The sequence below is a fragment of the Hylobates moloch genome, unplaced genomic scaffold, assembly GCF_009828535.3.
Source record: "Hylobates moloch isolate HMO894 unplaced genomic scaffold, HMol_V3 SCAFFOLD_1, whole genome shotgun sequence".
NCBI classification, from domain to species: Eukaryota; Metazoa; Chordata; class Mammalia; order Primates; family Hylobatidae; genus Hylobates; species Hylobates moloch.
Genome location: NW_026652276.1, coordinates 40717576 through 40743373, shown reverse-complemented (window position 1 = coordinate 40743373; position 25798 = coordinate 40717576). Strand labels below are relative to the sequence as shown.

General features: G+C 40.7%; 2 protein-coding genes across 5 annotated transcripts in view; one reads left to right on the top strand and one right to left on the bottom strand.

Moving 5' to 3' along the window:
- TRAK2 (trafficking kinesin protein 2) overlaps positions 1–11703 on the bottom strand; it is a 76589-nt gene extending 64886 nt beyond the window's left edge. The window contains exon 1 of one of the 2 annotated variants that reach the window (XM_032754963.2): positions 11663–11703. The gene's annotated coding sequence lies outside the window, so the exon portion shown is untranslated. Of the gene's footprint in view, positions 1–10755; positions 10995–11662 lie in introns of those variants that run through there. The other variant, XM_032754962.2, reaches the window with a different exon arrangement.
- The window catches only part of STRADB (STE20 related adaptor beta), a 28832-nt gene continuing 14157 nt past the window's right edge, over positions 11124–25798 (top strand). For all 3 annotated transcript variants that reach the window (XR_009213724.1, XM_032754982.2, XM_058439749.1), the window contains exons 1-3: positions 11124–11343; positions 14151–14257; positions 18789–18869. Coding sequence is in view for 2 of the 3 variants with exons in the window: in XM_032754982.2 (XP_032610873.1) it covers positions 14246–14257; positions 18789–18869 (93 nt within the window). In the remaining variant the exon portion in view is untranslated. The remainder of the gene's footprint in view (positions 11344–14150; positions 14258–18788; positions 18870–25798) is intronic.

Below are 25798 nucleotides of genomic sequence, written 5' to 3'. Positions count from 1 at the left end.
GAACATGAACACACTCTGTCCTTTCTTAACTGTCTCCCAAGAAAAGACAGCTCTTCCTCTATTCTTTTGTGAGAATTTTACTGTTAATTTTACTGCTAGGGGAAATATAAAGTGGATTATAAATACGGAAAAAAGGTTTAGGAAATCTTAACATTCCTCACTGTAATTTTTGCTTTTAACCCATTTATGCCTACTGTTCTATTATTGGAATGCTAAGCTTGTGGGAGTCACATCCTGCTGCTCAAGGTCATCGCCAAAGTCTGATTTTTCACACAAAAAATTTGCAACCTCTGGCATAAATGTGTTAATCAGTGTTTACTGACTCCCTTTCTTGGATGATCCCAGAAGATGGCTGCCCACTAGTCATTTCTCCCTCACTACACTGCAAGTTCCTCAAAGGAAGGGACCTTATTTTTGTATGTCCAAACCTAACAGCAACTGACACACAGTAGACTTGCAAAATACATGCCTACTACCTAGAAGCTTAATCATTAAAAATATCAATACACTGAGTTACAGAAGTAATTTTATGAACAAAGTTGATATTAATACATTTTCAATACAACATCAACTAAATGAATTGCCTTGAAAAACACAGTTAAGCTAAGATTGAATATTCTAAAGAAAAACACTTAAGTGCTTTATGAAAAAGTCTGCATAAAAGAGTTTGGTGTTAAAAGGGTGCTTTATCATTTTTATAGCAATGGCACACTATACACTTTCCTGTAATAACTAAAAAGAACTAGTTGTCAGTCTCATAGGAAAGCCAAAACTGAACATTCATTTGGCTCATTGCTTAGTTTTATCACAATTTCCACTAAGCATTTGCAGCTGATCATGAATGCATTTAAAATAAGCTCCACATCAAATGAGAAATGGTCAGATATCTTCTTCTAAAAACTCACAATTGCTAATAAAAGCTTCATTTGTAGTCTTTCAATTTTGTAACTAAAAACAAAACAAAGGCAAATTCAGTGGTTTGGCCTAGTACTTGCTGAGAAAGTTAAGAATGGTTGAAATGTTTTTTTAGTTGTTAAATTACATGCTTTGGGAATAGTAGTAGCATCTCAGAGGCATGTTAGTTGGTTTCTAGTCTCCTCCTCCTCCTCCTTTCTTCCTCCAGACTGTGCTCTTTCTTTCTTTTTTTTACTTTTCTCCCCCGAGACAGAGTCTTGCTCTGTCGACCAGGCAGGAGTGCAGAGGCGCGATCTCGGCTCACTGCAACCTCCGTCTCCGGGGTTTAAGCGATTCTCCTGCCTCAGCCTTCAGAGTAGCTGGGATTACAGGCGTGTGCCACCACGCCCAGCTAATTTTTGTATTTTTAGTAGAGATGGGGTTTCACCACATGTTGGCCGGGCTGGTCTTGAACTCCTGACTTCGTGATCCACCCACCTGGGCCTCCCAAAGTGCTGGGATTACAGGCGTGAGCCACCGTGCCCGGCCGATGGTGTGCTCTTTCTAAACCAACAAACTTCCTTTTGTTTCAACTTACACCACTGGCCTGAATAACCCCAAAGAGAGGTGCCTATGGTGGAAAGCGATAAGAGCAGAGAGCAGGCCGGGCGCGGTGGCTCACGCCTGTAATCCCAGCACTTTGGGAGGCCGAGGCGGGCGGATCATGAGGTCAGGAGATCGAGACCATCCTGGCTAACACGGTCAAACCCCGTCTCTACTAAAAATACAACAAACTAGCTGGGCGAGGTGGCGGGCGCCTGTAGTCTCAGCTACGCGGGAGGCTGAAGCAGGAGAATGGCGTGAACCCGGGGGGCGGAGCCTGCAGTGAGCCGAGTTCGCACCACTGCACTCCAGCCTGGGCAACAGCGAGACTCCGTCTCAAAAAAAAAAAAAAAAAAAAAGAGCAGAGAGCAGAGATTTGATGCTTGGACCCCAAACATGATTTACTTTACAAAAATGATGAATTTTTAAGCAATCAATTTTCTAAATTGACCTGCATTTTAAATATAAAGAGGCAGTTAACTTCTCCTGAAAAGGTTGCCACACCATGTGGAATAGGGATGCTGCAAATTCAGTCATCACCTGTGGGCCTCACTCCACAGGCACGCCCCACCCCCCGTTACATTCTTAAACATCTTTTCTTTTCTGAGACAATTCCATACCACATCTTTTCTCACTTATCTCTGACTCTCTATCTGTTCTCCATTTCTCTTATTCTCATTCCTCCCACTGATAAATCCACGTAATCTATAGCTAGCTTTCGCTCCAAACTGAGAATTATGGACAAACATAATCTCAGTTATGCACTTGCACACTTGTTGATCAGAGTGTAAATTAGTATTCCTCTTAGAGAAAGAACTGGGTGGCTGGAAGACAGAAAGGAGAGAGAAACTTACTTTTTATTACATACCTTTCAATTTTTCTACCATGTGTATATGTATACCCAGTTAAAAAGTAATTAAATATAACTCAACAGTCCTCTTCCTGCCTTCTCTAAACCTTGATCCATTAATTATCCCTATCCTCCATCAGTTTCACCTTCTTCTTTGGCTTATTAAACATGCTCAAATTCTTTTATTTTATTAAAAACTACCTTAAAAAACCCCCACCTTTCCCAAGTCTTTGAGTTCCCCTCTACCTACCCTCTGTCCTTACCCAAGGTTCTTCAAATACTCTCATTTTGTCTCTCCCACCTCTCATTCATACCTCAACCCCACTACAACCTGATTTCATCCGAAACCACCCTCCTTGGGTCATCAACAGTCCCTGCTAATCAATCCAATCATGACTTAATTGTTATCTTATGTCATCTCTGGTTTATACTGTTGACTACTCCCTATTTCAACTTCCCTTCCTTGGCTCTCCTGGATAGAGAGAGATCTTACAATGCTCATTCTCAAACTTCTCACTGGATCATCCCATTCCCTCCCCTTGATCCTTAAATGTTAGTGTTTTCCAGAGTTCCAGCTGTGACCACATTTTGTATTGTTCTTGTTGTAGTTGCTTTTTCATTACCTTTTTGCCAACCAACCACCACCACAGATTAAATTATCTTTTTAGTGTTAGTGACTCCCAGTCTGGCTTTTCAGACAGACTTCTTGACTCCACTCGAATTTCCCACAGGCTGACTATGACTCACTGAATATTAGATTCCTCCATCCCTCATCCTGTCACATCCAATCCATTAACAAATCCTGTACACCCTACTACCAATATATCCCTCAAATCTACTCACTTTTCTCCATCCTCTCTTCCACCATCCTAGTTCAAGCCATCATCATCTCTTAGACTATGAACCAACAAACCTCCTAACAAGGCTCCATGCTTAATCATGGCCTTAAACAGGGTTCTTCTCTATTCTCTATAAGCAGCAAGAATAGTGTTTTTAAAGCTAAACTCCTTCTTTAAAAAATCCAGGGCGGCTGCAGTGGCTCACGCCTGTAATCCCAGCACTTTGGGAGGCCAAGGTGGGCAGATCACTTGAGTTCAGGAGTTCGAGATCTGCCTGGACAACATGGTAAAACCCCATCTCTACAAAAACATACAAAAATTAGCGGCATGGTGGCACGTGCCTGTAGTCCCAGCTACTTGGGAGCCTGAGGCAAAAGAATTGCTTGAACCCGGGAAGCAGAGGTTGCAGTGAGCCAAGATCGCACCACTGCCCTCCAGCCTGGGTGACAGAGTGAGACTCTGTCTCAAAAAAATAAATAAATAATAAAAATAAATAAATAATGCTTTCTCCTCCCTCATCTTGTACCACTCTCCTCCTTGCTCATACTCAGTCACACAGACACAGACCTTTTGTTACTTCTTTTAATTCCTCATCACACTCTCTCTTAACTCTGGGCCTTTGTAACTGTTGTTCACTGTACCTGGAATACTCTTTCTCTCTTGTTCTCTATATGCCAACTACTGCTCACATTTAAGTCTCAGTTTAAAACTTACCAGTCTACTTGATCTAAAGTAGCCTCCTCTGCCCACCTTTGTTCTCTAACTCGGCATCCAATCTGTTTCTTTCACACCTATATTACAAAAATTGTAATAATATATTTGTAATAATATACAAAATTATAATATAGGTGTGAAAGAAACAAATTAGATGCCGAGTTAGAGAACAAAGGTAGGCAGAGGAGGCTACTTTACTTTTTCTTGAAAGGAAAGAGAGGGTGCCATCTTCTCTCTCCTCCTTGCTGATCAGAAGGGGAATATAAAATGTCAGAAGCTCAAGCAACTCCATAAATAATTGGTGTTGAAATGAACTATTAGCTAAACTGGTGGGGGAATTCTTTCACCATTAACATGCATAATTCATCAACTTCATTGTTACACAATAGAGTATAACACTCTTAAATTAGACTCTATTTAATCATTCCTACCTTTTTTGTGACTTGTCAAAAAGCTTTCTAAAAAGAAAGAACTCAAAGTTTGGCAAACACTGACAGATAAATACAGATAAGCTCCAAAGACCTCAAGGATCTTTACAAAATGAATTAGTTCCACTGCTATACCACCAGCAGACTTTGTACGCTCATTTTCTAGCATGAATAAACCACAATACAGGGTAGTTAAACAGGGTATCTTCATGAGGTTATGTGAGTCAGTAGCAAAGCTAAGAATAAAGCTAGAACATCACTTATATGTAAATATTAAGCAGCCAGTTGAAAAAGAAAATTTCAATACAATGACCTCAATTAACAACTGGTCAAACAGCTGTTCATTGAGCAGCTTTCAACAAATGCTACTTGAATTAAACCAAAAGTACAAAAAAAAGATGAATAGTAGTATACAACAGCCTCTGCCCAAAGGGAAGTTAAAGATGTAAGAAGTCTAAGCTCCAAAAGGGAGAGCTCTAATGATCTGGATTAGATCTAATATCCAGTAAGCTAAGAAATCTAAGAAAATAAGATACTACCAGATAATAAATATTTGATGAGTGTTACAACATAATTGTCGGGAGAGAGCTCTTTTCTAGCTGAAGTGGTCTGGCTTCACACCGGATGTAAGATTTAAGTGGACTCTCTAAGGAGGAAAAGATTTGGATAGGTGAGGAGAGTATCTGTTAGGAGAAAATAATAATGATAATATCCAAAAGGAAGCAGCAGACAGAGCCAGGTTGGCAGCAGTATACAGACCAATTTGAGTGGGAAGAATTATGAGGAAGGTATTTGGAGATTTAAATTTGACTAGTTCAGATTAAGAAGTCTGAACTTGATCCTGCAGGGAACACATTTCTAAATAGAAGTGACATTTGAGAGAAATAAATGTAAACGCAGGATGCAGGATAAATTTTGGGAATGGAGAGATTAGAGACAAAAATAATTAGAAAATTTTATCACGTTTACGCATGGATTATTTTAATAAAGGTATAAACTAGGTGAATGGAAATTGTAAGAAGGATTTACGGGTTTGTGAGATAGTGAAAACAGGACCTGTTAACTGATGAGTTGGGGCTAGATGAACTTTTTCCTCTCCTAAAAGATAACTACATCTGGCATATGCCTCAATTATTCAGGCTTGAAACCTTACAACTTCTCTTGCCCCTCACTCCCTGAGAATTCTCTTCCCCAGACATTTGCCCCTCCCTACAAACTAGCTTCTCCGTCTTCCCCAACCACACAACATATTCCAGCCAAAAGAAAGAACTGCATTTCTAGCTTCCTAGACACACCAGGAAATTCTCATTCCTGTAACTTTGTCCATGCTATTTCTTCAAATTTTAATGTCCTCTCCCCATTCTACATATTGAAATTCTAGCCATGCTTCCCACACCAGCTCAATGCCACTTTTCCCAACAGGCCTTCCCAGAAACCCCAACTTGAAGGAGGTATTGCCTCCGAACACTTTCTGCTCTTCTCTAAAACACTTTTTAAAACCTCAGAGATGTTACTTATCTCCTCTGATAAACTGCATACCTCTTACAGCAAACATACTTATTTTTGTATTACTCTGCCCTCTTTTCACAAATAAAGATCTAGACAAATATCATACAGCAACAGCACAGTGTAAAGCCAAGAACACAGACTCTGAAGACAGACTTGAGTTTGAATCTTAACTCTGCTGCCTGTTAGCTATGTGATCTTGGACAAGCTACTTAATCTCTCTGTGCTTCAGTATGTTTATGTATAAAATGAATAGTAGGTATTTCAAAACGTTGTCAAAGAATTTGGCTTAAATCTGTGTCAGCACCATAAAAGTGTCTATTAAACACATAAGATCACTTTTTAGGGTAGAAAAATCTGAGTATTCTGATAGTTGTATAAAGCTTTATGATCTATATAAGGAAACGCAAAATGTCAAAATAAAGACTGCCTCTGGGTACAAACAGCTATATACAAATTCTTTCTCTATCTTCTTATGTACACCCTAAGGGTTAGCTGTGCCCTTTATAATGTTATATTAACAGTGGCTCTGTTTTAGTTAGACATTTCAGTATTCTGAGAAAACTGTTGGTTCAGCGTCCTGTGGCACTAGCTACCTTGGTTACCTTGTCTCCAGTCTTATTACCTTTCATTTATCCTTTACAAGTCTTAGTCTTTCTAAAATGCAAATCTAATGCTTTTCCAGTGCTACAAACCACCTCCATCCCATCTTCCTTAGGATAAAGTTTAAGCCCCTTGGCATCTCATGTAAAATCTTCCTAATCTGGCCCCAGCCTAATCTCCAGTTTCATTTCTCTCAACATTTAACTCCTCACCAAAAAGCCTCAATCACCTAACCACAGCTTAAAGCCTTTTTGTATGTCAACCTCTATCACCAAACCACAGCTTAAAGCCTTTTTGTAGGTCATTCCTTTTGCCTAGAACACCTATTTGTTAGTTTGCTAGGGGTTCCATAAAAAACTACCACAGACTGGGTGGCTTCAACAACAGAAATTTATTTTTTCACAATTCTGGAGGCTGGAAGTCCAAAATCAAGGTGTTGGCAGGTTGGTTTCTCCTGAGGCCTCTCTCCTTGTTCTTCTTGATGAATCCTCACATGGTCTTTCCTTTGTGTGTGCAACTCCTGTGTCTCTTTTTGTGTTCAAATTTCCTTCTTATAAGGAAAACTGTCAGACTGGATTAGAACCCACCCTAGCGGCTTCATCTGAACTTAATCACCCCAAAGCCCTGTCTCCAAATACAGTCACATTCTGAGGTTACGGGTGTTAGGGCTTCAACATAATTTTGGGAGGACACAATTCAGCCCATAACAACCCCTTTCCCTTTTCTCCGCCCAGGATAATTCCCATTTGTTTTCCCAAGACGGGTCCAAGCCTTCCCACGCCAGGGTAACTTCAGTGTTCTTTCTCTGTGCTCCCAAAGTACCTCGGCAAGCTGTGATCCCATTGCTTAACACACTATGTTAATTGTCTCTTTCCTTCTTCAAACTACATTCCTTAAGAGCAAAGACTAAATTCCTAGCATTGGCACAATGTGTGGCACACAGAAGGTGTTTAATAAAGATTTGATCATTGAAGGAAAATGAAAGAAAGAACATGAACCTTGAAGTACGACAAGCATGAGTTCAAATCCTCATTCCACAGTTTACTTATCTGTGACTCTGGGCAAGTCATTACATGCTGAACTTCCATTTTAAATAAGGTAGTTGTAAAGATAAATGACTTACTCATAATGAAAGCACCCAGCTGTGGGGTTGGTACACAGTAGCTGCTCAATAAATGTTAGACTACAGATTTTGATCTTGTCTGCTCTGACACTCAGTACTACCATTTAGTAGCTATATGACCTTTGGTATATTTACTATCTTCTCTTTGCTTTAGTTGCCTATCTATAAAAACACCTCAGTGCTATTGTGAGGATAAGTTAATATAGGTAAAACATTAGCTAACACATAGTATTATATAACTGTTTCCATTATAAGAACACTGCAGATCTGAACAAATAATGACTAAACTATGAATAATTTAGTTCCTTTAATTACTAAGTCATGTAAATGTGACTATTACCTCTTTGCGTCCTATTTCTTACCAACTAAACAGGATGGTAACTAAAGAGGTTCAAAACTAGTACAGATGATATAATCAGAGCTCAAAATAAACATGAAATAAGACATTATCTGTCTCATTCCTTATATTGGTATTTAACATATTTGGGGCACTAAAACAAAGAAACTTTCAGTGGAGAATAACACTTCTCCGCTCGTATTTTAATTTTTTTTAGAGATGGCATCTCACTCTGTCACTCGAGCTGGAGTGCAGTGGTGCCATCATCGCTCAAGGGATCCTTTGATCTCAGCTTCCTAGGTAGCTGGGACTACAGGCACAAACAACCACACCCAGCTATTTTTTACTTTTATTTTTGGTAGACATGGGGTTTTGCTATGTTGAACAGGCTGGTCTCAAGCCATCCTCCTGCCTCGGGCTCTCAAAGTGCTGAGATTACAGGCGTGAGTCACCACACCCAGCAGGGTCATATTTTTATTTGCAGACTCACAAAACCTGTAAACTGAAAAGAACCTTTTGATAAAAGTCCAGTCTTATAATTTCTTACATAAGTGAGATGGATTTGGAAAGGGCTTTTAGGGTCTTACTGAGCAGTTCAGTAAGAAATGGGAATTGTAGGCAGAGAGAATCAGTTTGTTCAAAAGTACTAAAGCAGGGGTTCAGGACTTATTCCAGATGTCCAAGGTGTGTGTTGGAACCAGTCTTAGACAATAACACTGGACAATCCTCTTTAACCACTCAACCTTTAAAGTCTATAATTTCTGAAGTACGTATTAGTTACTTGATCTGTGACTCGGAAGCAAGGCAGATCCAGATTTAAATCTCCCCTTGTTACATAAGCAAAGTCTTTGAGCCTCAGATTAGTGCGATAGGTTTGTTAAAGTGATTAAGTGAGCTAAAGTATGAAGAGCTCCCACCTGGGGTGCCTAGCAGATTGCAAATACTAAAATGTTGGTTCTTTTTTTTTTGAGACAGAGTTTCACTCTTGTTGCCCAGGCTGGAGTGCAATGGCTCGATCTTGGCTCACCGCAACCTCTGCCTCCTGGGTTCAAGCAATTCTCCTGCCTCTGCCTCCTCAGTAGCTGGGACTGCAGGCATGTGCCACCATGCCTGGCTATTTATTTATTTTTTTTTGAGATGGAGTCTCACTCTGTCGCCCAGGCTGGAGTGCAGGGGTGCAATCTTGGCTCACTGCAACCTCTGCCTCCCGGGTTCAAGCAATTCTTCTGCCTCAGCCTCCGAGTAGCTGGGACTACAGGCGCGCGCCACCACGCCGGGCTAATTTCTGTATTTTTAGTAGAGACGGGGTTTCACCATATTGGCCAGGCTGGTGTATTTCCTTTCAGTAGAGACGGGTTTCTCCATGTTGGTCAGGCTGTTCTTGAACTCCCGACCTCAGGAGATCCATCCTCCTTGGCCTCCCCAAGTGCTGGGATTACAGGCGTGAGCCACAGTGCCCGGCCAAATGTTGGTTCTTTCTAACAAACCTCTTCCATCATATGAATAAGTGTGTAAGATAACAAAACACTGTCTTTCACATGGTATGTGCCTGCTAAATGTCTGAGACTTGCTGGACATTACTTAATTTTAAAAACAGAAAACTGGAGTTGGGTGTGGTGGCTCTCGCCTGTAATCCCGGCACTTTGGGAGGCTGAGGCGGGTGGATCATGAGGTCAAGAGATCGAGACCATCCTGGCCAACATGGTGAAACCCCATCTCTACTAAAAACACAAAAATTAGCTGGGCGTGGTGGTGCGCGCCTGTAGTCCCAGCTACTCTGGAGGCTGAGGCAGGAGAATTGCTTGAATCCGGGAGGCAGAGGTTGCAGTGAGCCAAGATTGCACCACTGCACTCAAGCCTGGGCGACACAGCGAGACTCTGTCTTAAAAAAAAAAAAAAGAAAGAAAGAAAAAAAGAAAGAAAGAAAGAAAGAAAGAAAAGTTGGAATAACTCTGGGATGATACAAATGTCTTCATCCCTGACCTTTCTCACCTCCAAATGTCCTTCACAATTTGTTTTTAAGTGTCATGTCACCACCATTAACGTGCTATTTGGAGACTACTGTACCTCAGACTTCCAAGTCAACAGCAAAGATCTAAAGGTCGGGAAGATTTACGGAGACCAAGAACTGAAAGTGTTCCTTTTGTTCCTATGGTCCGTTCCATCAACTTGATGAATTTCCTGTGAAGTTACTTTTTTTTCTGACGTAGAAACAGCAGGTCTAAGCAAAAGGTGCATGAGCAAGAGCAAGAGCAAGTAACTGAACTTATCCCTATTATTATGACGCAGATTTTTTTTAAGTTGAAAGGCAATTTTTGGGTTGCTACTAAAAAGGACATGTGCCAATATCTATTATTTACGCTTCAAACTAAAGTCAGCCGTTTTTCTTTTTCAAGATATGTGGCATCTGGCTCAAAATCAATTGCAAGAAAAGCCCAACTCTATTTGACCCAGAAAGAGCTCTTTCCAATACCCTCTCCTCCCACTTACATCACAGATGGCGACTGAGGCTTAAGGTTTAATGCCCGACCCTAAAGCCACTCATCCTAAAAGACGGGGCTCCAGATGGATGCTGTCTGGCAGAGTATAAGGCGCTATGAGAAGCTGCCAAGCCTCAGAAGTGCAGCTGGGCTGAATCCCGACGCCAGCGCCCAGCGCCCATTACTTTGCACCCACACTTAGGAAACAACCCACTCCCCACCGCGGGACCCGGACCCAGCCCTCCAGCACCCAGCCTCCGGCTCCGACGTCCGCGCGTGACCTCCGGGTACTGTAGGAGCTCGGGACGAGGAGGTCCCTCCGCTTTCCGGGGAAGATGTCAAGGGCAAATTCGGGTTGTGCGCGGACAGCTTACTCACGAGTGGCTCGGCATCCTCTGTCGTCCGCCCGCGCTTCCTGAGGAAGCCCCTAATGCAGCCGCAGCCTGAAAGCAGCAGCCGAAGCTGCCGCCGCTGCTCCCACTGCCAGCAACCGCCCGGGCGTGGCAGGGACAGGCGGGCGACTTCACAACATCATCACTCGGCGACCTCCGTTCTGCGGCGAACACCGGGTCAATGGCAGCCCCCACACAATTGGGGAAGCCAAAGGAGACCCACTCTCCCAGCGGCCTCCACGGCCCCAGCGCAAGACCTACTGGGAATTGTAGTTTCCTGCCCGCCCCGCCCCAAGCTCGAAGGCCCCGCCTTCTCGCTGCCCAGCCCCGGGGAGGGAGGCGGGGCCGCGACCCCGGCGCGGGTGGGGCGAATGCGTTCCTAGCGGGTAGCCTGGGGCTGGGGCAGAGTTCCAAGCCCACAGCCCCGGTCGCGGCCTCGCCGCCCTCCCGCGCCCCGCGCCGGGAGCGGGCCTAGAGCGCTCGCCTCGCCCCTCCGCGAGCAGGGCTCTGGCGCCCGCCCCTGCCCGCACAGCTGGCAGCCTGAAGAGAGTCGCTGGCCGTGGTCGCCGCTAGGGTAAAGACGGGAGGCAGGCCCGGGAAGGGAAGGTGTCGGGGCCGGTGGGGGACGTGAGGGAGTGAGCCTTGGTCCGCGCACGCCCGGGAAGCCCGAGGCCGGAACGCGCTAGCCCACCTCCAGCCCGAGCGCCGGCGGCTGGCGGAGCCGTGGCAAGAATGCGGCCCGAAGTGGCGAGCGGCCACTGCGCCAGTGCAGCTCGGGCTCAGCGGGGCCCCGGGCCGCGGGTTCTCAGCCCGCCCAGTGGTGCCTGCCGGGTTGGCCGTGCCAGGTGCGCGGGGCCCAGGCCGCCCGGGCGCCCTCTTCCCGCACCCCTCACCTTTGGCCGCGCTCTCGGGCTTGGCGAGTTGCTACACCGAAGACACCCTCAGACCCCAGCTCTAGCTGCTGCCTTCTGCAAGTTCGCTGCAAAGTCCCCCAAAGCAGGACTAGGAAGGAACCTTTCACAAAATTAAATACTCGAGGGTCGTTTTGTCTTCGGTTTTTCAATTCAACGCTGTGTTTTTGCCTGCTGGGTCTGTTGTCAAGTACCTTTTCCCCAAAACTTGATAAGGATGTGTAACACGGCGCCTACCTAGCACGGTGCCTGGCACACAGTAGGCTATCAGTAAAGATTTGTTGAACGCATGAGTCACTAAGCTTGGAAAATTCTCCCGAGCTGTGCGTCGCTATGATCTTTGTTAAGATTTTATAGGTTCCCAAGATCACTTTGAAAATTACAGTAATTTTAAAGCTCAACAAAGAGAGTTACATCGGGTCATTTTTGCATTCCCTGTAACAGTGGCCTCTGTTGAATGCCTAAATTAACTCAAAACCCGTGTTCTGTAAGAAGATGCGCCCTTTGGTTTCTACAGAAAGTGTTAATCTTTCAGATCAAAGTCTTCACATGAACCATTCTATTATGGAACAAATTGAAATTACTTATAAAGCTTTATCGTAATTAGCGTTTTAGATACAAGTGCAAGGGACTGCACTGATGCACTTGTGAATACGAAATATAGGTCTCTTAAATATGACTTTTTTTAAGAAAGGGTTTATATTCATATCTCGTGAAAGAGCATGCCGGAGAAAATTATAATAACAGCAAATCCCCCACCCCCACCCCTTTGCTGGGTGCAGCTGCTGCCTTGACCTCAAAATGTCTTGTAAAATTATCTCTTAATAGTCTGGTGTTATCTAAGGCAAAAATCTCTGAGATTAAACCACCCCACAGGGACAACCCTTTTATTACTAACAGTTCGTACCAGATTGTGTCTGTTTCTTCTGAGCTTTTCTGAAAAAGAGAAAAAAATAGACAACGTAATGGAGTTTCACATTATTAAGACAAAATCAGTAATAACTTGCTGACATTGAGTGAAAAAAGCAGGATACAAAATCATGATAACCAGAAAATTTGGTTAATCATGACATCCATAACCCTTCTGCTTGTGAGAAGGTCAGCTACAAGTGGCCAGGGCCTTGTCTGCCCTGATTACCAGCGGGTGTCCACAGTGCCTGACCCATGGTAACCATTCATTAAACACTTGTGTAATGATTACTTGGCTGTTAACAGATTAACGGTGTATTGACTATGGGTGTGTAGTTTCTTCATTTACTTGGATATCTCCTTAGAATAGATCACTCCGGGGAATTTTACTGGGTCAAAAGGTGTGAATATTTTCATGGTTATTGAAACATTTGACAACCTGCTTTCCAAATAAGCCTTATTGTTTTGTACTGCCGTCAGTACCTTTGAGTGTACCTTTCAAAGCATAGTTCAAGCTGATACAGTGTTTGCTAATTAGGGGCACTTTGAGATGTAACTCATTTGATTTCATTCACCCTGGAAGGTTGGCAGGGCAGGCATTGCTTTTCTCCTTTTGCAGCACAGCAAACTCCAGTGCCTTAAATTGAGGCTAATGAATGGTAGGTGGCTAAATGATCACAGCCTTTCAGGTCCGTCTTCCTCCCAATCTCTACCTTTGATTCATAGTAAACATCCTGAATAAATTCACCTCTTTCTTTAGCAGTAAAATTGGATATTGCTTTATGGTTTTTATGGTTTACAAAATCTTCCCTTTCTCATTCTGCTCACATATTTGTAGATGGGTTCATCAAATTTGGGGACTTAAAATGAAATAATGAAGCACAATTTAGATGAAAGAGATGATGTTGGTTAGATGTAAAGGAATGCTCTGAACCCACAAACTTACAAGATTGCCACCCTTTCTATTAATAAAGGTCTGGAAACCGTGGGTGGTGCTTTTGTATCTCCTTGAATTAATTTCCTAGTCTGTTATTCTGATTCTTTCCCATATTTTCTGGTCAGGGACCCGAAATGATTTAGTAGGTAATTAATCCAATAAGAAAGGGCTTTGGAAAGTCTCAAAGTTTAGTTATAATATGTGGAACCATTGAAAATTCTTGGGGTTTATTGTAAGTGCACTGTTTATATCAAAAGTAGGCCAAAAATTGGTTTTCTACATTGCTTTCAAATTTGCACAGTGTTCTTTAAAAAACAAACAAAAAACAGTATAGAAAAGATAGGGAAGGAGAAATGTAAATATATTGAGGCTTTGGAAATATTCAGGACTTCTTTTTGTTTTCACTCTGCTTCTTGGTTGTGATGTCAGATCACAAATAATGTTCAGTAAAAAATAAATGCTCTTTAAAGATACTTTTCAGGAATGTCTCCTTGTGTCAAGGATTAGCTGCCTAAATATCGGAAATCAAGGAATAGCTGCCTAAATATTGGATGGGTTTAAGGCAACTAGTTCTTTAAGGAACTTTTATGTGAATCTAAATTATTTTGCTTTTGTTTTTTATAGTAGGATATATCTGCATCTTGAAAGGAAGATAAAACAAAAGCCTTCTTTGGAATAGATGGATTTTTGTCACTTTCTGTGTGAACTAAAGTGATTCAATGTCTCTTTTGGTAAGTTTTTGTAAATATAGATCTGATTTTGTTCTGTCAGAGTAGTTGGATGTTAATGCCAAGCCATAATAAAAGGCATATTCTGATGGGATATTCTTATGCTCTGAGATATTGTTTTGACCTGATTGACTTCTGGACTTGAGAAATGAATTACATTCTCATTGAGTTTTTCTTTCTTTCATAAAGAACTTCTCGTATACTTCAATATGCTCATTATTCTAATCCTTTGTCCCATATCTACTTTTTCTCATAGGTTTTATACTTCGATATGCCACCCACACCAGTTAGCTATGCCTTATCTTTTAAATCTTTCAGAAATTCCTTTTACAAATTTCCATCTGACCAAAAGCAAGCCAAATAGTATTAAAAATAACCCCTTTGACTTAACCGAAATAAAATCATTTGAATCAATGTATATATGAGGTATAGCCAACTGGTTTTCTATTTATATTTACATCCATGGTATCTACTTTAGATTAAGTAGCTTGAGGACGTTCATTCTGTTTTATACATAATAATAATATTTGAATAGGGAATACTTATATTAAAATGTGGTTTTTAAAAAGTAATGAGTGGACCAAGTGTAGTGGCTCACACCTGTAATCCCAGCATTTTTAGGGGCTAAAGCTAGAGAATCAGTTGAACCCAGGAGTTCAAGACCAGCCTAGGCAACATAGTGAGACCCTGTCTGTATAAAATATTAGCCAGATGTGGTGTCATATGTTTGTAGTCTCAGCTACTCAGAGGGTTAAAGTGGGAGGATTGCTCAAACGAGGGATCAAGGCTGCAGTGAACTGTGATCGTGCCAATGCATTCCAGCTTGGGTGATAGAGGGAGATCCTGTCTCAGAAAACAAAAGGCTGAGTATATTTGTATGATGATTATAGTTTACGAATACTTTCATATGTTTCTTTCATAGTTTCAAATTGTGTAAGTTTAGCAGGGCAGGTGGCATTATCCTCATTTTCAGTTTGTCCAAGATTGCAAAAAATTGGAGCCGGACTCATACCTGCCAATCTATTCTATCAATTACCAAGGCTGCGAGGCAGAACTATGAAGTTAGAAGACTGTATTGTTAGTAATCTGGAAAATACATAACACAATTACTTACATGTTTAAAGTAAAGCTTTACCACTTGAAAGAGAAGCTATATATATGTGGAAAATACACGGAGGTGAAATGTCTTATTCTCTAAAGGAGGGATCAGCAAGCTTTTCTGTAAAGGCCAGATAGTATTTACAGACCCTTTGGTCTTTGTTACAGCTACTTTTCTGCTGAAGTACTAGCATGAAAGCAGCCATAGGCAACATATAAATGAATGAATGTATCTGTGTTCCAGTTAAACTTTATTCACAAAAACAGGTGGTGGGTCAGATTTGGCTCATGGAACATAGTTTGCCGACCCCTGCTCTAAAGGATTACTTAAGATTTACAATTTTATATCAATTTTTAAGTTGGAAAAGATGTAAAAGGGCATTTAGTCTATTCCCATCATTTGATAGGCGAGGATTCTGAGATTCAAAGGGCTGTGTGTTGCCCAGGGCTTTCAAATTTTGGAAAAAGAATATCTTAGCCTATTATTCCATAATTATGGGTTTTGTGAAAAATAATAGAATGTGATAATGGGTGATTTATATTGTTAATGATTTTAACTTTAAATCACATTTTTCTGCAATGGTGAAATATTTTAAATTCTTTGAATCGAAATATTTACTTTTTTTCCTAAATGAGAAATTTGTGCAGTTGGGATAAAGTTGATACTTTTACTTAAGGATTCCTTCCCATTCAAGTTTTACCTTCTATTTGAGAACTAAGAAATGCTGTTTTCAAAGGAGCAGCATATGTAAAATATCTTCTTTCAGTTTCTTTGTAAGGTCTAACTACTTTTTACTTGGCTACTATGATAATGGATAAAGAAATTATATTCAAAAATATTCTGGGAGAGCTTTCTTCTAGATGATTTTAAATCATTATACTGCCTGAAAGAAATTAGCCTGTAGATTCTTCATGAGCTATTATGTTCACCAGCATTTGATTGATGCAGTGTGGATATAAAAATGTTTTGAAGGATAAGATATGGCTATTTTGTGATTTTTATAATCTGGGCAGCTAATGAATATGCTAACATTTTTTAGGTGGGGAGAGCAAAAATATCTTCCTTATACTGGCTGGTTTTAGCTGTCTTCATATTTAATAGTGATCACTTTCTTAGGCTGTGAAATTTTATATAAAGATGATGCAATAGAAGCCTGCCATGTAAGTTTATAAAATGTTTCCTGTATTTTTATAAACTAAGAACATAGATCACAACTCTTATTTTGAAAAAAAAATTGGGGTCAATATGTCTTAAATTCTCTTTCATCAATAAAGTGATGCACATTTTTTAGAGGTAACAGCTCTTTAAATGCTTGAGTATATTTTGATGGCTGTGTCAGGGTTCTTCCAAACCACCCCCAGGTTTAGTGATTTGCCAGGAGGACTCAGAGAACTTATATAGTCATACTCACAGCTAAGATTTATTAGCAAAAAGGTATAAAACAAAATCAGCAAAGGGAAAAGGTATGTGGGGTGAAGTTCAGAGGAAACCAGGCAAAAGCTTTCAAGAATCTTTTCTCAGTGGAGTCCCATAGTATATGCACAGTTCCCCCAGAGTTGTGACATGTGAAATGTTGTCTACTAGGGAAGCTCATTAGAGACTTGGACTTAAGGTTTTTATTGGGGACTTATCACGTAGGCATGCTCTGCTAGCAAGTAACAAAATTCCAGTCTCCCAGAAAAAAAGCCAGGTGTTCAGCATAAACTGTATTATTTGCACAAACAGTTTAAACACAGTGAGCGATTCTTATGAAGGGAACCTCCACAAAATCCCAGTTCCCAGATACTAGCCAAGGGTCAACCTTATAAGCAGCTATTTTCTAAGAATAGCAGTTTTAGGCCTGCTGTTAATTCTTCTTTTGCACAGTGGTTATTAATGGTCGTTGTGAAAAATTCAAGCTAAGTGTTGTAAAAATATATAAATACCAAACAATATATAAATGTCTTGCCCAGCTGGTGGATATTTTCAATATGAACAACAGTAATAAGTATCTTCAAAAACTGTTTTATTATAAATGTTATTCACCCTAGGAAGCCATTAGAAACTCTGCAGAGGAATCAATTGTACAGCTATCTTGACACTGTTAGCATCTATTCTTCAGGGTGAGTTTTACATAAAACAGTGGGAATATATGCCAAATTTTTGTAATAGATATTTAAAGTATACAGACTGTAGGAATTCAAGTTAAAATAATCAGTAATGTAGGCTAACTGGGAAAATGACTAGTTTGATTAGTGAGAAATTCTGGCATATCTTAAAAGGAAATTTATCTTTAAGTAATTGACTACAAAGTGTTAAGTAGACATAGGTAGACATATCTTAAGAGACTCATTTGATATTGTACTTTAGTGTTTATATAAAAATAAGATGCTTGAAATGAAAAATTTTGAAATGGGTGTGGTGGCTCACGCCTGTAATCCCAGCACTTTGGGAGGCTGAGGTGGGCGGAACACTTGAGGTCAGGAGTCCAAAACCAGCCTGGCCAACATGATGAAACCCCATCTCTACTAAAAATACAAAAATTAGCCAGATGTGGTGGCAGGTGCCTGTAATCCCAGCTACTCAGGAAGTTGAGGCAGGAGAATTGCTTGAACCCAGGAGGCAGAGGTTGCATCAAGCCGAGATTGCGCTGCTGCACTCTAGCCTGGGTGATAGAGTGAGACTCCGTCTCAAAAAAAAAAAAGAAAGAAATTTTTTCAAATATTGAAGATATCTTGTTATAAAAGCCTCTCACACAATGTGTTTATACTTTTCTTTTGACACACTTTTTCTTCCTAAATAGTATAAGGTCAGCTTCACTCCACTGATTGATGATGTGATAAATCACATGTAGGTGTTACATTTCTTTACTGGCAATAAATAATAATAGAACCATGGGTTAATATGCAGAAAAATGTAAATTGTGATAATAAAAGTCTCTTTTAATTTGCTTTGAGTTATAATTAGAGATGTTTATTACCTTTAAAAACAATTATTTTTTCACTCAATATGTGGCTTAATGTGAATAAACATGGTTTCTATACTTAAGAAGATAGCTGAGGATCAAAATAAAAATAATTATAATGAATATAGCAGAATAATCTTTGGCTAAATATTCAGAAGAAAACCTCAGTGATGTTGACAGACAGAGTTAAAAATTAACACCAACAGTTAAAATGAATTATTATGACATCAAGAAAAGAGGGCAAGGATCAGTGATAGCACCAAGTAAAATTCTCACATATATGAAGTTTGTCTGCATGCCCAGCCACTTCTCCCTTCTCTCCCATGCTGAGTTCCTCCATGATGTGGATCCTGGCTTCAATTCCAGGTTCCTGCAAGTTGCCCCTCCTCTCTGCTCCCCACTGTAGTCATTAGACCTTTTTGTATCTACATACCACCCCTGCTTATCCTGTAACTTATTTTTCACTTATATAATGCATTTCTGACTTCCAGGATTGCTTCTGCACTTCAAGAACACAAGTTGAATCACTCAGACCTGAAAAACAGTCTGAAAGCAGTATCCATCAATACTTGGTAAGAAAACGGTTAGGCTGGATGCAGTGGTTCACACCTGTAATCCCAACACTCTGGGAGGCCAAGGCAGGAGAATCACTTGAGCCTAGGAGTTTGAGACCAGCCTGGGCAACATAGTGAGATCTCATCTTTAAAAAAAAAAATGGTTGAATACAATTAATGCTCTAACTTTGCCTTCTGTAATACTATTCACTCCTACTTCTCTTCTATTTCTTTTTCTTTACAGTGTCATTTACTATTTCTCCTTCCTCTTGCCATTTTCCGGGAGTCTATAACTGGCCATTTCTCTTCTTCCTAAAGTGGCTCTTCCTAAGCAGTTTCACCTATTCCTATGACTTCAGTTGCTTAGATTTCAGATTGTCCTGGAGTTACCACAGGTTTCCTGAGGGGACCCTGGCATCAAGCAGAACTGATGCTTCTCAGATTTTTACCTGCAACCCCAGACTTTTTCCTGGGCAACAGACGTGTCTCTAGAATACTTCCAATTGGATTTTTCTAAGGCATCTCTACTCTGTTTGAATAAAACCTTAATCTTCTTTCAAACCCACCAACTCATGGTATTTCCTACTTTGTCTAATGAAAACTCATCTACTATGTCATCTTAACTAAAAACTTTAGAGTTATCCTCACACAGCCTCTACCTCTGCCCCCGTATTTATTATCTGTCTCTGAAATGCCCTGGGGTCTATCCCCTGCTTCACATGAGCACTGCTACTGCTTAGATCTCATTGTTTCTCACCTGGGCTCTTGCAGGTGGACTCGTTGCCTCTAGTCTCCTAGACACACACATAGTCTTCTCCCACCACTCACATCTGTTCAGTGTTCAGCAATGCTACCCATACAGGCCTGCTGTATCGCTTTCCAGCTTTGAAACTTCCATTGGCTTCCTAAAGCCTATGGGATAAAGTCTAAATTAGCATAATATGAAGGCTCTTACTGGGTAGAATATGTCTTAGTTTCATTCTCTACTTGAAATATTCTTCTTTCTTTTCTACCTCTGAAATCCTTCCTCATCCATAAAGAATTGGTTCAAATATTGTATCTGTGAAGGCTTTCCACTTATACTTTTTATTTGGCTCTGCTCCCGTATATCTTAGATATATCTAAGGATATTTCTTTGGGATCTTTTCCTCTCCTTATTCCATACTTTATACTGCATTTTTTACTACAGAATGGAACCTACCTTGCAAATGCCTTATTCGCTACAAAATTAGTGAATCCCAGTTAATTTTGCTTATAGTTTAACCCCCAGTCCTATCTTCAGCTGTCTTTATTTCTGTTATTTGGCTTTTTATTCATTAATACTCTAGTCTTCTAGTTACCTATCTCTTCATAAAATAGGACGTAGTATCTGAGGGTTTTTTAAAAAAAAATTTGGAGTACATAGAAGATGTATGAATTTATGGGGTAACAGATATTTTGATACAGGCATGTGATATGTAATAATTACATCAGGGTAAATGGGTTATCTATCATTTTAAGCATAAATCATTTCTTTGTGTTATAAACATTCCAATTATACTTTTAGTTATTTTAAAATGTATAAGTTATTGTTGATTGTAGTTACTCTGTCATGTTATCAAATACTAGATCTTACTCATTCTACCTAACTATATTTTTGTACTCATTAACCATCTCCACTCTGCCCTGCAGAGTGGCCTCTATTCTCTATCTCCATGAGTTCAATTATTTTAATTTTTAGCTCCCACAAGTGAGTGAGAACATGTGAAGTTTGTCTTTCTGGGCCTGCCATATTTCACTTAACATGATGTCCTTCACTTCCATCCGTGTTGTTGCGAATGGTAGTATCTCATTCTTTTTTGTGGCTAAATAGTATTCCATTTTACATATGTACCACATTTTCTTTATCCATTCATCTGTTGATGGACACTTAGGTTTCTTCCAAATCTTAGCTATTGTCAATAGTGCTGCAATAAACATGGATGTGTATATATCTCTTCAATATACTGATTTCTTTTCTTTTGGATATATACCTGTCAGTGGGATTGCTGAATCATATGGTAGTTTTTTTGTTTTTTTTTTAGGTTTTTGAGGAACCTCCATACTGTTCTCCATAGTGGTTGTACTAATTTGCATTATCACCAACAGCATATGAGGGTTCTCTTTTCTCCATATCCTCACCAGCATTTGCTATTGCCTGTCTTTTGGATAAAAGCCATTTTAACTAGGGTGAGATGATATTCCCTTGTAGTTTTGATTTGCATTTCTCTGATGATCAGTGATGTTGAGCACTTTTTCATATACCTGTTTGCCATTTGTAAGTCATCTTTTAAAAAAAATTATTTTTATTTTTATTTTTTTAGAGATGGCATCTTGCTTTGCCACCCAGGCTGCACTGCAGTGGTGTAATCATAGCTCACAGCAGCCTTGAACTCCTGGGTTCAAGCAATCCTTTCACCTCAGGTTATTGATAGGCTAGGACTACAGGCATGTATTACCACACCCAGCTAATTAAAAGAGGTCTCACTATGTTGACCAGGCTGATCTTGAACTTCTGGCCTCAAGTGATCCTCCCACCTCAGCCTCCCAAAGTATTGGGCTTACAGGTGTGAGCCAATGTGCCCAGAACTGTATGTCTTCTTTTGAGAAATGTCTATTTCTAGATCTAGCCCATTTTTAAATCAGATTGTTAGATTTTTTTAAATTGGATTGTTTGAGCTCCTTATATATTCTGGTTATTAATCCCTTATCAGATGGGTAATTTGCAAATATTTTCTCCCATTCTGTAGGTTGTCTCTTCACTTTGTCTTTTCTTTTGCTGTGCAGAAGCTTTTTAACTCGCTGTGATCTCATTTGTCCATTTTTGCTTGATTGCCTCTACTTTGGGGGTATTACTCAATTAATCTTTGTCCAGACCAATTTCCTGGACAGCTTCCTCCATGTTTTCTTGTAGTAATTTCATAGTTTGAGGTCTTAGATTTAAGTCTTTAATCCATTTCAATTTTATTTTTTAATCTAGCAAGAGATAGGGGTCTACTTTCATTCTTCTGCATACAAATATCCAGTTTTCCCAGCACCACTTATTGAAGAGACTGTCCTTTCCCCAGTGAATGTTCTTGGCATCTTTGTCAAAAATGAGTTCACTGTAGTATGGATTTATTTCTGAGTTCTCTGTTCTGTTCCATTGGTCTGTGTGTCTGTTTGTATACAAGTACAATGCTGTTTTGGTTATAATAGCTCTGTAGTATAATTTTGAAGTCAGGTAATGTGATTCCTTCAGTTTTGTTCTTTTTGCTTAGGATTATATAATGACCTTCCATGTCTCTTTTTTTTTTTTTCAAGTTTTGCCTTGAAATTTATTTTGCCTGATATACATGTATATCAACTTCTGTTCTTTTTCAGTTTCCATTTATATGGAATGTTTTTCTTCCACTATTTATTTTCAGTCTGTGTGTGTCTTTATAGGTGAAGTGTGGTTCTTGTAGGCAACAGATAATTGAATCTTTTTTTTAATTGATTCAGCTACTCTATGTCTATTCATTGGAGAGTTTAATCCATTGACATTCAGTGTTATTATTAATAAGGACTTAACTGCTGGCTCTTGTTATTTGTTTTGTATTCTCTTCCTTCCTTCCTGTGTTCTTCCTTTTTGTGAAGTTTATTTTCTCTGGCAGTATGTTTTAGTTTCTTGTTTTTAATTTTTTTGTGTGTGTATGTGTTGTAGATTTTATGATTTGAGGTTACCATGAGGCTTGCAAATAACATCTTATAACATGTTATTTTAAACTGACAACTTGACACTGATTGCAAAAACAAACAGGCAAAGAGAACTAATAAAAACTGTACACTTTAACTTCATTCCTCCTGTTTTTTAACTTTTTGTGGTTTCTATTTATATCTTCTTATACTATTTTGAAAAGGCATTGTAGTTATCATTTGTTCATCTTTTAATCTTTCTACTCAAGATATGAGTAGTTTACACACCACAATTACAATGTTATAATAGTCTGTTTTTATCTGTGTATTTATTATTACCAGTGAGTTTTGTACCTTCAGATAATTTCTTACTTCTTGTTAACATCCTTTTCTTTCAGATTGAAAAACTCCCTTTAGCATTTCTTGTAGGAGAGGTCTGGCATTGATGAAATCCCTCAGCTTTTGTTTGTCTGGAAAAGTCTTTATTTCTCCTTCCATGTTTGAAGGATATTTTCACTGGATAAACTATGAAAGTTTTTCACTGGATGCGGTGGCTCACACCTGTAATCCCAGCACTCTGGGAGGCCAGGGTGGGCGGATCACAAGGTCAGGAGATTAAGACCGTCCTGGCTAACATAGTGAAACTCCATCTCTACTAAAAATACAAAAAATTAGCTGGGTGTGGTGGCACACGCATATAATCCCGCCTACTTGGGAGGCTGAGTCAGGAGAATTGCTTGAACTTGGGAGGTGGAGGTTGCAGTGAGCCAGGATTGCACCATTGCACTCCAGCCTGGGTGACAGAGTGAGACTCTGTCTCAAAAAAAAAAAAAAAAAAGTTTTTCCTTCAGCACTTTAAATATGTTATGCTACTCTCTCCTGGCCTGTAAGGTTTCCACTGATAAGTCTGCTGCAAGATGTATTGGAGCCCCTTTATATGTTCTTTCTTTTTTCTTACTTCTTTTAGTATCCTTTCTTTATCCTTGACCTTGGGAAGTTTGATTGTTAAATGTCTTTTTTGGGTTAAATCTGCTGCGTGTTCCATAACCTTCTTGGATACTGAATATTGATATCTTGGATACTTGGATATTGATATCTTTCTCTAGGCTTGGAAAGTTCTCATTATCCCTTTGAATAAACTTTCTATTCTGATTTCTTTCTCTACCTCCTCTTCAATGCCAATAACTCTTAGATATGCCCTTTTGAGGCTGTTTTCTAGATCTTATAGGTGTGCTTCATTCTTTCATATTCTTTTTTCTTTTGTCTTCTCTGTATTTTCAAATAGCCTGTCTTCAGTCTCACTACTTCTTTCTTCTGCTTGATCAATTTTGCTATTCAGAGACTAATGCATTCTTCAGTATGTCAGTTGAATTAGAATTTGCTTGATTTTTAAAAAATTATTTCTATCTCTGTTAAATTTATCTGATGGGATTCTGAATTCCTTCTCTGTGTTATCTTGAAATTTGTTGAACTTCCTCAAAACAGCTATTTCAAATTCTCTGTCTGGAAGGTCACGTATCTCTGTCACTTTGGGATTCGTCACTGGTACCTTACTTTGCTCATTTGGTGAAATCATATTTTCCTAGATGTTCTTGATGCTTGTGGATGTTCACTAATGTCTGGGCATTGAAGAGTTAGGTATTTATCATAGTCTTTGAAGGCTGAACTTATTTGTACCCATCCTTCTTGGGAAGGCTTGCAAGTATTTACAGGGAATTGAGTATTGTGATCTAAGGCTTTGGTCACTGTAACTCTATCTGCATTAGGGACGACTTCAAGCCCAGCAAAACTGTGACTCTTGCAGACTCACAGAGGTACCATCTTGGTGGTCTTGGGTAAGGTCTGAGAGAATTACCTAGATTACTAGGCAAGGAATCTCGTTTTCTTCCCTTACTTTTCCCCCAAACAGTTTCTCTCTCCATGCTGAGCTGCCTGGAGCTGGGCGAGGGGTGACACAATTACCCCTGTTGCCACCACCACTAGGACTGCACTGGGTCAGACCTGAAGCTCAGCACAGCACTGAGTCTTGCCCCAGGCCTGCAGCCACCACTGCCCAGCTGGATGTTCACTCAAGGATACCAAGGGCTCTTCAGTCACCAAGTGTTGAATCCAGCCAGGCTATGTCCTTCTCTTCAGGGCAGTGAGCTCCCCACCTGGCCCTGGGTGGGTCCAGAAATGCCTTCTGGGAGCCAGGGCCATGGGTCAGGAACCTTAGGAATCTACTTTGTGCTCTATTCTACTGCAGCTGAGCTGGCACCCAAACCACAGGACAAAGTCCTTCCCATTCTTCCCTCTCCTTTCCTCAGGCAGAAGGAGTCTCTCCTCATGGCCACCATTGTCCCAGGCCCATAGCAGAGTCCTGCCTGGCTATTGCCAGCGTTCACTCAAGGCCCGAGGGCTCTTTGTCAGCTTGTGGTGAATATTGCCAGGTCTGGGTTTCTCCCTTCAGGGCAGTGGGCTACCCTTTAGCCCAGGGCCAGTCCAGAAGTGCTATCCAGGAGCCAAGGCCTAGAATCAGGGACCCCAGGAGTCTGCTTGGTGCTCTAGCCTACTGTGGCTGAGCTGGTACCCAAGCTGCAAGACCAAGCCCCCTTTACTGTCCCCTCTCCTCTACTCAAGCAGAAGGGGCCTCTACCTGTGGCCACCACAGTTGGGAATGTGCTGGTTTACACCTGAAGCAAGCATGGCCCTGAGTTTCACCCAAGGCCCACAGCAAGTACTGCCTGGGTACTGTTGATGTTTATTCAAGGTGCAAGGTCTTAGTCAGCAGGTGTTCGATCCTGCCAGAACTAGGTCCTTCCCTTCATGGGAGCAGTTTTCCTTCTGGCCCAGAGTGTGTCTAGAAATGTTGTCCAGGAGCTAGGGCTTGGAATGGGGGCCTCAGGACTCTGCCTGGTGTCCAGTTCTACTGTGGCTGAGCTGGTATCCAAGTTGCAAGACAAAGTCGTCTTTATTCTTCCCTTTCCTCTCCCCTTCTCAAGGGAAAGGAAATAATCTCCTGGAGCTACAAGCTGCACTGTCTGGGGTTGGAATAGGAGTGACAGAAGCACTCCCTTGGCCGCCCTGGCTGGTGTCTCACTAGGTCATGGGCCCCCCAAGTCCACTGGCTCCAAGCCCAGCACAGCACCAGGAATTGCCCTGGAATTGAAGTCCTTGTGGCCTAGACTACCTTTCAAGTTTATTTAGGACCCCAGAGGGCTTCAGCCTATGGTGGCAGACAAGGCTTGCTGGAATTCAGGTTCCAACTGCTGGGATGGGTGATTCCCTTCTGG